Source organism: Amblyomma maculatum, chromosome 3 (assembly GCF_055883805.1).
Source record: "Amblyomma maculatum isolate TAMU_Amacu chromosome 3, ASM5588380v1, whole genome shotgun sequence".
In the NCBI taxonomy this organism is placed as follows: domain Eukaryota; kingdom Metazoa; phylum Arthropoda; class Arachnida; order Ixodida; family Ixodidae; genus Amblyomma; species Amblyomma maculatum.
In genome coordinates, this window is record NC_139346.1 from 133,423,883 (window position 1) to 133,436,561 (window position 12,679).

Sequence of the window (12,679 nt, forward strand, 5' to 3'; positions counted from 1 at the left end):
ATTACGCAAGACGCAGGTTGTATTTACCGTTTTGAAACAAATACGTCATAAGCAACAGTTACATTTTACTTGTATAGCTTGTTTTATGAAATATATTTCAGATTTCTATTGTTTTTAAAGTTATTGTATCAATGCGCTGCTCGGCGGCTGGCCATTTCAAATTTTCGTCGTGTCTAGTCGTGGCTGCACGTTAGACCGTTGGTTTGTGACTGCGTTGAAAATGTATCCCGCACGGCGGCTGCTACTTCTGGCTGCAAGGCAAGCTTCGCTTGGTGAGTAAGAAATTGTTTCTTCTAAATGAATCACTTAATGGAGCAGTAAAGTGACTGAGTGTTTTCTTTTTCCGATAAAAATGCTGCAAGGACCGTTGTTTGCATCCGCCGGCGCAGGCTGTATGGGCGAGCAAGATAGCGCGCGCGGACCGTTTAGTCAGTACGAAAGGCGGTGTTTTATGGCGCATCTACAGTTTTGTGCATGCAGGAAGGTTTTTCGCTTGTAATTCCACTCGCCGCGTTTCGTGAACTGCCATTGGCGGCGGAACCTCGCGATGTTATTCTTCAAAATGAGCTTGGCGATCCGACGTCTTTCGTTGATTGCCGCTGGTTCTAACACTTTCCAAGGAAACACAACTGAGCACGAAAGTCTGCATGCTTAGTGTGGCCTTCACTCTGCAGCAAGATACAGAAAATACGCACCGTCGAGTGGAAGCCGTGCATTGTTTCTCAGCCTACAGAGCTCTATACGCGCTAAGTTATGCCGCGGTTGCGAAAAAGAAAGAGAACGATCTCAATAAGCCGCCTTAGAGGGGAGGGTAAGGTGCATTCTGGCCACAGCGACTCTCCCAACTGCTAGCAAAATACTCTCGGCCTGTTCACAGGCACAAGTTGAAACACATAGCGGGATAGGAACGGCGTACAAACATTCTGCAGTGATTTAATTTTAATAGTTCATAAAATGTTTACAGTCAGCCATTACATTGCCATGATTAAGTGATTTTACATTTACATATAGTCAGAAAGCACAATTTAGTTCTTTTTAAGTTCCTGAACTGCATGCTGTGTGATGTGCTGGTGCTCTATTTGCTTTGGTCCTCAGGTTTTTTTTTTTTTTTTTTATTGGCGGAAATGTTTTAAGAAATTAAGCTTCAGTTGAATTGGTACAGAAAGAAATCGAAAGCAAATCTTTCGGACGGACCTCATATAACGAAAAGCCTATTATAATACACAAAAACATATCAATTTCATTTGTTTTCTTGCTTCAGGGCCAACAGACTCTTCCTATCCAGAACTGGGAAAAGAAAAGAGAGTACTGAATCATAACTTACTTGTAAGGCGTATATAATGTAGCCATGTTATAAATGGGTTCAGTGTATGCCTTCTGGCTGTCCTCAACAACAAAGCTGTGACTCCACGCAAACCTTTTGATAGCATATGGACTCCTCCCGAAGTGAAGGTGTTTGGCATCAAAGGTGAAATACCTTCATTTAATTTCAGTTCAGTTCAGTCGTTCAGTCATGTCCGACTCTTCGTGACCCTATGGACCATGTCACGCCACGCTTTCCGGTCTCTCACTATCTTCCTAACATCACATAACTTCCTCTGCAGTGCCTCGAGGATGCCATCTAACCATAGCGTTCGCTGCCTACCCCATCTCCGGCGACCCTCAACCTTTTCCAGCATCAAATCTTTCTCCAGCGACTCCTCTCTTCTCATCAGATGACCAAAGTAGCTGAGCTTTAACTTTAGAATTATTTAACTTAGAATTAACTTTAGAATTTAGAATTTAATGCTCTTTTTCACATTGTGCTGTTGTGTCTGTGTTTGGTGCTCTTGTTATTTTGTGTCTGCGCGAATTTTCATGTAAACAAAACACTTACCCAACAGCTCAAGCAAGTGAGCTATGCATTCTTTTTTTTTTTTTTGCTCTGGGTGCATGCTCGCTGTTTAAAATATTGCTTTCATTTGTTCTAGGAAAACCTGGTGATGCATACATACATAGGTACCTACATATATACATGCATAGATACATACATAGGTAATGCATCCATACATAGATACATGATACATAGATTTATTTCTTCTCTACATATGTTGAATGAAATACTTAGTAAACTCAGAGGCAGGAACCTTACCCAGCATAGAAAGTGACTCTCAATTAAAAAAAGAAATGTATAAATCAGGAAAATGGTGGTTCTCTTAAGGTGTGTCTGTTGGTGAAGACAAGAAAATGTTTTAGCCTTCGAGGTCATCAAGGAGTTATTAATATACATATATTATACTCAGCACTATTTTGTGCTGCTAGTGCGTGTCTTGGTTAAACATATTTCTATTGTGTACTCAGTACTCTGAACCTTATGTGACATATTTTGAGGTTAAATTCTTATCCTATGTTTTGTAGTCAGTGATTTGCTTTATTAAACTTCACAAGAAATCTTTAAAGCATTGGAACACCTTGCAGGTTGCCACCACCTCCACGGCTGCCTAGCAACTATCCTTTTCCTGTCTGTGCTGCAAACACAACTTAGCAATGAGGGCCACAGGACTGACATCTCACTGGGCAGTCGCGGGCTACTGACTGAATACACAGGTATGGTTTGACTGTGCCAAAAACTTAGAGTTGCCAACAGTGGGACTTTTTCCTTCTGTTTGGGAGCTCATATATCTAAATCGTGCTTTTGATTTTAATCCTGGCAGGTGTGACATGGAAAGCCTTCAACACCAATGAAACTTAGTTTTGCCGACGTCACAAAAGAGTGGTTGGTGTTTGCCTTGTGACAAAGACCAAGTCCACATCTAAAGGCGCTGCACAGCCACCATGAACAGTGCCACAATAGCAAGCAGCTGGGATCAAGGCACCTTCTGTGCTCATTTACAACTCAAGTTTGAAGCTGTAATTTTGCAAAGGTAGGCCTCCAACAATTGACAGAAAGGAGCCTCCCAATCAATTGAGCCACAAAGGAATTCTCCCTTTCATGGCAGTAGGTGACAAAAAGAGGCAGTGCAGCTGGTGTTCAGTACCGATAAAGAAAAAGCTGCCCAGCCTAGTTAGCTGTGGACAAGGGCTGAAGTGGTACCAGTGTTGAGAACGATCTGATTGGCAGAAAAGCCTCCTTTTAGGGATATTCGCCCATTCATTCTTAATTTGTAACTGACTGCAGTGGATCTGATAGCCCCAGAAGTTTTCTTTTTTTTTTTTTTTTTTTTCAATTTTCTCTGCCCTCTAGGGTTGTACAGAATAACAGATGCACAACCCATGCCAGCTCCCTCATTTTACGATGCTTTCATGCCAGAATGTTGGCAGTGGTATTCAGACCTTGCTTTTTTTTTCAATGCCTTTTCTCCATGCATAATAACAGGCTATTTAGCGTAACACAGTCGCACACAAGACAGAGGACACCATCAGCACTTACAACTGTTCAGCGGAAAGCAGCCGATATACACAGCCTACTCAGGTGATGCGCACGGGTACAAGGCAACATGGAAACAGCACCATTTTGTCAAACTATGCGTGAGAAATTTTTCTTCAGTCTCATAAGAAAAACCAATTTGCTGCTGACACAGCTGCAACCTGCTTTTTTATATGAAGGGCTTCTAGTCTTTCATGAGCCGTTACCCACAGTTTTCACAATTGGTGCAAACCCTACGGTGCAAGAGAAGTCGCTCACCTTCATTGTTAATGTCTTTTACATGTTCCCTAAGTTGGCCATTGACGCAGAATCCTGCTTGTGCAAAATAAGATTTTTCTACATGACAGTAGAATTTTATAGATGGTGGTGCACTTTACGAAATGCTGGCCATGTCTCTTCTGACAGCCGACCTGTTTGCTTTCGTAGCTTATGTGATGGCATAGCTGAGCAAGCTTTCAGGGAGCAGAGGATATCATCTATACATTAAACAGGTTTGAGCTGTGTCAGTGACACTCCAGCTTTTCTTTGAGGCTGAACAGATATTTCTCATACCTGCTTTGATAAGATTGGTGCTGTTTTCCTGTTTCCTTGTACATGTGCACATCAGCAGTGAAAGCTATGCATCGACTGCTTTCCCCTAAATAAACAGTTGTAGTAAGTACACGTGGTGTCTTCTTTCTTGTGTGTGTCTGTGTTATGCTAAATACCTTTTTTATTTCTGAAAACCAACTATCTCAGCAGTTAACTTCCTTCTTTTTATACCAGCAGAATGTGAAGAGCAGCACCGTGTGCAACACTGAATTTTATCCTCTCTCTTTTTTTTTTTTTTTTTTGCTGTGCCTTCTATACTCCTCGCAAGCTGTTTGCTGCACTACAAAAGGCAAGGGCAGTTGGTGCCATCATGGCTGGTTCATGCTGCCCTTATCTTTTGTAGTGCTGCAAACAGCTTTTGATATGGAATATAGTGGTTGGTATGTACAATGACAGGGATGCGAACCTTTTGCTCCTTCCTTTTTTTTTCCTTATGGTGCCTTCTAGTGTTTCTTGTAGAGTGATGTATGACCCTTACCTGCTACCTTTTTTCTTAGTACTTTTTAGTTATGATAGTAGAATGTAACTATGACAGGCATGCAGCCATTGCATTTTTTTTTCAGTGCATTCTTGTCATGCTAACAGGAACAGCAGCAGTGAAGCAGTCTTGGCTTCTTTTTTTTTTGCAGTGTAGATTTTTTAATGGATTTGATGTCGTGTCTATTGCTCAAGTGTTTGTGCAGTTTCTACAAGATGTATGTGACCAGCATTCAGTTGGTGACATGCATGCACATATAGTATGAAATGCAACACGTGATGATGGTCCTTTGTGAAAGCGCCTTTTTCTGTATACTGAAGCTTTTTCATTCGAATTTGTTGGTTTGTTTTATTTTGTACAAACATTATGCAGATAGTTCGTTCAACCACTCAACCAGTTTTGTACACTTTTGCATACCTATCCCTGTTTATTTCTAGTCATTTCCTGTTCTTGTTTGGAGTATGGATGTTGTCATTCTTTTGTAAACAGATCATTTTAAGCTTGGAGAGAACTGCATTATTATTTTGTCATTTTCATACCACTTGTAGTGTCTAGTTTCTGTGCTTGTAACTTCGTAGCACATTGTTGAAAAAAAATCAAATGTATGATTTACACATTTTGTTTCCTAGCACCTTTTGTAGTTATTGCCGAATCTCCCAAAGAGCACCCAACCATGGCTGTCCACCGTACAGTGTGGCATGTTTTGTAACAAAGAATGCGTACAGTTCTCACTTACTGTTTGCAGTTTTAATGTCTGTGAGAATGAATGACAATGTGCATCATTCTTTACATGTCATGTGTTCATGAGTTGGCTCTTTCTGGTGTTTTCTTCCTTGGTACAATATTAGGCTTCAGAGAACCACATTTTTTCATTTGCATACTGTTGCTTGTGGCTTTCCTTGCTTTTAGCATGCATGAGATTGTTTAAGTTGCCTATTTGCAATGTATAATGTTGAGGAAATTAAAGAGTTCTGTAGTTTACTCATCTCATCTTCTAGCATTGGGTGCAGTTACTACCAAACTTTCTAAAGAGCACCTGATGGCCATTAACAGTGAAATGTGGCACGCTTTGTAATAAAAACATACAGTTCTCATTACTAGAAAACAGTTGTAGTGCGTGAGAATTAATGATTTACAATTGTACATCAGTTTAGCTTGCATCATAACTGAATGTGTGAAAGAGCACTGTGGGTGTGTGACGGCAATGCAGCTTTAGTTGTAGCATCTGATGAGACTATATTTTTTGTCTGGCAGTGGTGTTGAAAACCTCTGCAAATACATAAGCATTTCAGACTTTTGCGAGAAATAGCTGGGAATAAATAATTTAGAGCATTGCAGGAGATTCTAGAGCTCATTTTAGACATTCAGAATCTATTTTAATGATCTCTAGATGATGACTTGCAAGACGTCTTGCAGCTTGAAAAAGTGGGTGCATTAGCTGAGCTAGAAGGCAGCTACAAGAAGTACCAAGACATATAAAAACATCTTTCATATCTTGTCAAAGCATCTTTTAAATGTCTATCGGCTGTCTTCGGTGCCACTTCAGATGTCTATAAGGTGACTTGTTTGTCTTGGGCAAGATGCCTTATAGCTATCTGCTAGACTGACCTACGTTTAGTAAGTTATTTGTCTTCCAGATTTCTAGGAGATATCTTGCAAGACGTCTTGTAGCCTAAAAAAGTGGGTGCATTAGCTGAGCTACAAGATCACTACAAGAAATATCAAGACATCTGGCAATGTCTTGCATATCTTGTCAAGACATATTATATACGTTTAGTAGCCATCTCAGAGGTCTACTGAGACATCTATCGGGCATCTTGCTTGTCTTGGCAAGACAGTTTATAGCCGTCTCATAGATGGGTTGGTGTTTACTGGGTTGCGGACTAGCTGGATAATCCAGGCTTGCTGGTCCAGGTTGTCGCTGGTCAGGGCCGCCTCCCACTGCTCGTGTGTCGGGCATGGCACTAGTAACGTTGGGTCAGGTTTGTCCTGGCATTCCCAAGAGATGTGATAGAGTGTGGGGCTTGCACCGCACCAAGGACAGTAACTCGTGTATTTTGTTGGGCTTATCTTATTTAAAATGTGAAGATTAGGGAATGTGTTTGTTTGTATTTTTCTCCAGTCTATAGCGTCCGAGGAAGGAAGTTGTTTTTGTGGTGGTGAGAAAATTCTTCTTTCTAACCGTAGGTGTTCCAGCCTGTCGCCGTAGGGTCCTAGGAGAGGGGTGAGGTAGGGATGGGGATCCGCCCGGTTTGTGAGAGCTCGGGCTAGATCATTCGCTACCTCATTTCATTCTAGGCCTTCGTGTCCAGGTGTCCATGTAATTGTGTGCGTCTGGGAGATGGAACGTAATATTGCACACGCTCTTTTGTGAGGTTTTCCGGCCAGGCAGTCCCTGCAGACTGGTTGGGAGTCCGTCACTACGTGTGATGACTTCTTTTGGTTGTCTTGTGTTTTTATGGTGACGGCTATTGCCAGTGATTCCGCCTCCGCAGAATCCTTGGCATAGATCGAAGCCTGAATAATTGGCCTCTCCTTGTGATCAACTGCAGCTATTGTGAACTTGCCAGGTTCGCCGTAAGCCCCTACGTCCACGTAGACAACTTCCGCGTCTTTAGACAATTGTTTTTTCAATGATTTGACTCTGGCTTTCCTTCGACCCTTCTGTAACTCATGGTGCATGTGCTTGGGTATCGGGTTCACATAGATGTTGTTTCTTGTGGATGTCGGAATTTGTGGTTTGATCTCAGAAGTTCTTAGTGCCTGCCATAGCCCTAGTTTTGACAGGATTTCCCTAACCGCCTGCGTTGTTGTTAGGCGTTGTTTCTGACTCTCTAGAAACGCCTGGAGCGTGGAAAAAGCGCAAACTTAAGAATGCGCGCGCGTGCCAGCTAATTTCCCGAACGGCGAAGGAGCGCTGCCCCAAAAAGCGTGCCGTGTGCAGCGCGCGCATCCGGCTGGCGAGGATATTCGAGAAGGAAAGCGCCGGAGTGGAGCAGAGTGTCGCTACTTTCAAATTATCGAGGGGTTTTACTACGAGCAGAAGCTCGGCGCCATCTGGTCGCATATTCCGCTGGTAGAAAGTGCCGTTGTAGAGCACAAAGCAAGGGTAGCGTCGACGTGGTCAGTGCTGAGGCGGTTGACAATGCTGCAAAGCTTGTGATCTAAGCGCTGCTAATAGCGAATGCTTAAATGATCAGATGGACGACACACGTGTGATCGTCACACTCGCTTTCAGGCGGCGGATCTACCCGGTTGCGGGACAGGCAATCGGCATCAGCGCGCAGCCGGCCTTGCGGACGACAGAAAGAGTATTCCTGAAGACGCTGGGCCCAACGCTCCAGGCGACCAGTAGGGTCCTTCAGCGTAGAAAGCCAACATAAGGCGTGGTGGTCGGTGATGACGGAGAACGGGCGGCCAACAAGCAAGGGCGAAAATTTGTAATGGCTCACGCTCACGTTCTGTGATCGAATAGTTCCGCTCAGGCGCAGAAAGGAGGCGACTGGCATAAGCAATGACGCGAGTGCGACCCGTCTGCTGTTGGGCGAGAATGGCACCAATACCATGGCCACTGGCGTGCTAATTCACGGTGTGCTAATTCTCTCTAATGACCCACCTAGAGGCCCTTAAGGGAAAATAAAGGACGAGGATGAAAGACGCTGCTACATAGTATGAAGGGATGGATCCGCAATAATGTAATATAATAATAATTGGTTCTCAAGAAGGGAAATACGCAGTATCTGTCACACTTGTTTCTGTGGACAGAAGGTAGGAGTGAAAGTGGAAAGAGAGAAGAGGAGCCCTAGTGGAGGGCTACGGAGTAATTTCGGCCACCTGGGGATATTTAACGTGCACTGACACCGCACAGCGCACGGGCGGGGGGTGGAGGAGGGGGTGAAGGGTGGCTGATCCTGGCCCTGATGGGGCTGGGACAGGTAGGTCACCGCCGCTTGCGGCGGGGGCTAGTCTGCCGCTGGTTTTTATCTGTTGTAGGCCGTCATTGCACCTGCCACTGCTTCGGTGGTGGACGACGGCTGTTGTTGCGGCGCGTGTCTTTCTTTCCATCTTCTTTTTCTTCTCTACTTATTCTCTTCTGTCCGCACGAGGCAGCGGAGCTGGCTCAGCTACAGAGCCAGTAGCAGGCCCGTGCATTTTCTTTTCCTTCTTCCTACAGCTACAACAACAACACACACGGACACCTCTCCGTCTGGTACAGCGAGCCCAACGGGCGGCAGCAGCCAGCGGAGCCCTGGACTGAGGGCAACCGACCATTGTGAAAAAGTGGACGAAGTCGACGGAGAAGACTCTTGTGGATACAACAAGCAGACATCTCTGAAGACGTCCAAAAACCGCCAAATAATATAGGGGCTAAATAAAGTTTTTCCTCCTCGCCTCCATCGAAACGTAGCCGCCAGCGGTTGTGAACGAATCCGGGCATTGCGGCACAGTAGTCGGGTGTCTTACCTCTGCACCACCGCGGCGAGGCACGGAGCCATAAGCAAAACACCTAACTTGATAGGGGGAGGGCGGTGACCAGGCCGGTGGTCGTACTTCATGGCGTCAAAATGAATCATCCCCTCTCCCTTCCCTGAAATTGGCTAATATGCACTCGACTGACGAGCCGATACAAGAAAAAAAATCACTTTTGGATGCTCTATGAAGCGTGCTGAGCCGTACGTGAAATATTCCACCGGAGTCATTTATGAAATTCCCTTAACAGGCGACAAGGTATATATTGGCCAAACCTGTCGAAATGATTGGGCAAGGGAGCACAAGCGTTCCCTAGAAAACAATCAATTGCCGATCGTGTGTTTCAAACCGAAGTGTGACCCAATTAAAGCTGACACGAACATGAATTCTAATCAGGAGGAAGGACACACTTGCTCGTGATATTCTTGAGTTATGCTTGCACCAATGATACCTGGGTGTCCCGAAAGTCGTCTGCTAAGTTCAAATAGGTAGGGGTGTTCTATAGTGAAGTTCATGTGCTTGCCGGTAATGTGAAATCGCTTCAGGCCGTTTCCAATAGCAAATTTTTGACGCGTGCAGAAAGTTCTGATCGTTATATCTTGCCTCGGATATATAGAAGCAAGTGTAGTAAACCGCCCTTCCTGTCGTTGTCTAACTGTGCGTTCGTCCCTTTTTAGCGCTGTGGCACTTTGTTTAATGGAGTCATGGTTAAAGGAAGAGCAAATAGCACGCACCCGCATCAAAATCCGCAGGATGAGCGCAGATAGAAGCCATATTAACCTTGTACACTTACACCATTAAAGGCAAAGCTTGAGAGAGCCCCTTAATTTTTACCTCATACCATTCATTAGCGTGCAGTCGTAGGCTGCCGCATTTTGTGAAATGCCATGCGTCGCTTTAATCAAGCTATGCGAACCAGCGGTATAGCCAAGGGGGTGTTTCGGGTGTCACAATGCCCAAAAGAATATTTGCTACGCCACTAGTATGAACGTGCCCGCGTATTTAGAAGCATGCGTGTGATTATTCACTTACAGCGCCAGCGCCGACGCCGGTACATATTTCTAAGGAACAGGAACTTAATTTAATGCCCTCTCTTTAAAAAGTGATGCACGCGCGCTGGCGGTATACAGAGTGTTTGAACGTTGGTCTTGTGGCTGAGTTATATGTAGAATGTTTTCGTCCTTTATTTTTAAGTGCACAGTGATAAGTATATATTTCACACCCATTCCCCTCTTGGGTCTAGAAATTTCCATTCGATCTTTACCAATCGCGTGTTCTTTGCACATGTCCCTCTTTGTTCCACAGCATATCATGATCAATCACACTCGTTAGCTAATCGACAAAAGGTCGGATCTTGGTTATGAAAAAGTGTGTGTGTGTGTGTGTGGGGGGGGGGGGGGGGGGCTTATTATTTAAACAGTCCATTTGTGACCCTATAATCTCCCATATGTACCCGTTAGCATGCATACATTCGCAAGCTACCACGTGACGTGGAACACTACCCGACTGAGATATAGAGCCCCGCTTACGACTGCGTGCTAATGAGCATGGGTAACATAAAAAAAAAAAAAGAACTGGGGGCACCCTTAAGTTTCGCCCTTGAAGTTTCGCGCGGCTCATTTTGCCGATACTAGTTCGTGCACATCTCGCTTAGTCTCTAATCGCTTCATCTGGGCCTCTTGTTATCTCGCACCTATTCATAAGTATGCAGCTACCCGTGTATGCAAACGAGCATGCAACCTAGATATCCATAAGACCCCTCTTTAACTGAGACGTACGGGCGCGCCTGCGTGGCCCGACGAGTAGCTTATCTTACTCATTGCCCAGTGGACCAAGTGATGGATTCGTTTCCCAATTCACCCACTCACCTCAACGGAGAAGCCGCTTGGCAGCTTCTGCCGTGTCACACTGCCTTGTGACGTAGCAACACCCACCGACCAATCCGTACATAGCCATGTAATTTACATGTCAACCTTATATTGACCATGTCGCTTTAATTGATGCACGGTTAAGAGAATCGGGGTTAAGCGAACAGCAAAGCGCATGTACGCACGCGAGGTTCCGCAAGAGAGAAAACGGGAGAAATGAACTCAGCCAATTGTCCCCCCGTTATGTTTTTTTATATATCGTAGGGCTGACACCTCAGCGTTTGAAACAAACATTCGCTCAGAGCTCTATGTTGTATCCCATGGGCCCAACACGTGCTCGAAAAGACAGTCATTTAAGCGTAACTTTATTGTCTCGCAACACTCCTCTGGGTTAAGTCGATTGTATAGTGTCGCTTCTTCGATGTACGCCAAAGAGATCTCAAGCGGCATGGGTTAGATAAAGCGGCGATAGCGGCGCAGCTGTCTCCGCATGTTTCTGGCAGATTGGCGCAGCTCTCCATCATCCCCTGTGGCGGCAAAAGGGAAAACAGAACGGAGCTTAAGTGCTTGCTAGCTTTTGCAAAGAAACTGAAAGTGATGTTTACGCAGATTTGTTGCTTTGGGGCAATGTATATAATTAGGCGTCCTGCTTTGAGCTATTGCTATTTGAGCCGTTACCTCGGCCCCGCAGGCGAAAGTTATTCCTGTCTTCTGTGAGCAGTTTGTTATCATTTCTTTTTTTGCATTATCGCCTTACATTAGTTTGAAGGGGAACAGTACCAATATATGATATGGTTACATATGGCACAACTATACAAACAATTATCTCTGCTTTGAGACACGACAATAAAGTAAAACTGCAGAACTGAAAGAGAGAAATGTATTTTGAATACAACAATATTGTACGGCAGCATACAAAGACCAGCTTTCTCTATTTGTGCTTACATGCGTACTGGCATCGGAGAGTAAAGGAACAGACCGTCTATAACATGACAGTCAGTTCTTTAAAATACCCTTCAGTTTGCGTTTGCATTGATGGTTCCACCAATTGCTGTGGGTTTATAAATGACAATATCCTTTCCTTCGGCATGCACAGCAGTTTTCACTCCCATTTATGCGACAATTACTAGTGAATTTACTGCATGATGCAGGGAAAACGATATAATGTGTTCTGATTTTTCATACATTATACTACCGGAGAGAGAGACGAAACACAGTAATTCTTCTTCTCTACAAAGGAGTAATCACCGAACATTAACAATTGATGCCCCGCTAACCCAGATGTGGCGGGACATTCCAATTTACGAACAGCAAGCTATTTTTTACAGAAAGACTTACTATGATTTTTACCTAAATAACATAACTAGCGCTTAGTACTCCTAATGATTACTTCGACGTGCGGTTTCCAGGTTAGTGATGTCGATATAATATAATATGCGGATCTCTAAAACCTATGTATTACGAATGAAGAAAGTGCGAAGAACAGCATACAAAAGTCGTTTTCGTAAATGATTTATACGGACAGGTGGATAAAAACTATTAGAATAATTGTTATCATAAGCTTCGTAATTATCTAACGTATTTAACATTTTGGCGGCAGTCAGCGTGCGCATGTTCTTATTGAAAGCTTAAAAGCAGTGGCATTCGAAGGCTATTCTATTTTATTAACGCACGTGTGTCCAAGATATGCATATCTAAGGTTTCATTCCAATACATCTAATTATGCATGAGAAACCGCGGCATGTAAATTATCATGGAGTGAATTAGCTATTGCAGGATTAGTGTTTTCCTGGTTTTCGTATAAAAATTACCTCGACATGTTTCCATTTTGCTGGAAGGAAGCCTTCATGCTAATGCTGATTAATG

At 44.0% G+C, this 12,679-nt stretch overlaps 1 protein-coding gene and 1 long non-coding RNA gene across 2 annotated transcripts in view; one reads left to right on the plus strand and one right to left on the minus strand.

Annotated features, from left to right (window-relative positions):
- The first annotated feature begins 205 nt into the window (after positions 1-205).
- Positions 206-4,855, plus strand: LOC146196092 (uncharacterized). Its single transcript, XR_014706078.1, has 3 exons — positions 206-272; positions 2,458-2,586; positions 2,694-4,855. It is a non-coding gene; the product is annotated as an uncharacterized LOC146196092 (long non-coding RNA).
- Positions 4,856-11,163: 6,308 nt separating this feature from the next.
- LOC146196093 (uncharacterized) overlaps positions 11,164-12,679 on the minus strand; it is a 41,726-nt gene continuing 40,210 nt past the window's right edge. The window contains exon 3 of the mRNA XM_084598094.1: positions 11,164-11,340. Within this exon, the coding sequence (XP_084454220.1) occupies positions 11,267-11,340 (74 nt within the window). The 3' untranslated portion in view covers positions 11,164-11,266. The remainder of the gene's footprint in view (positions 11,341-12,679) is intronic.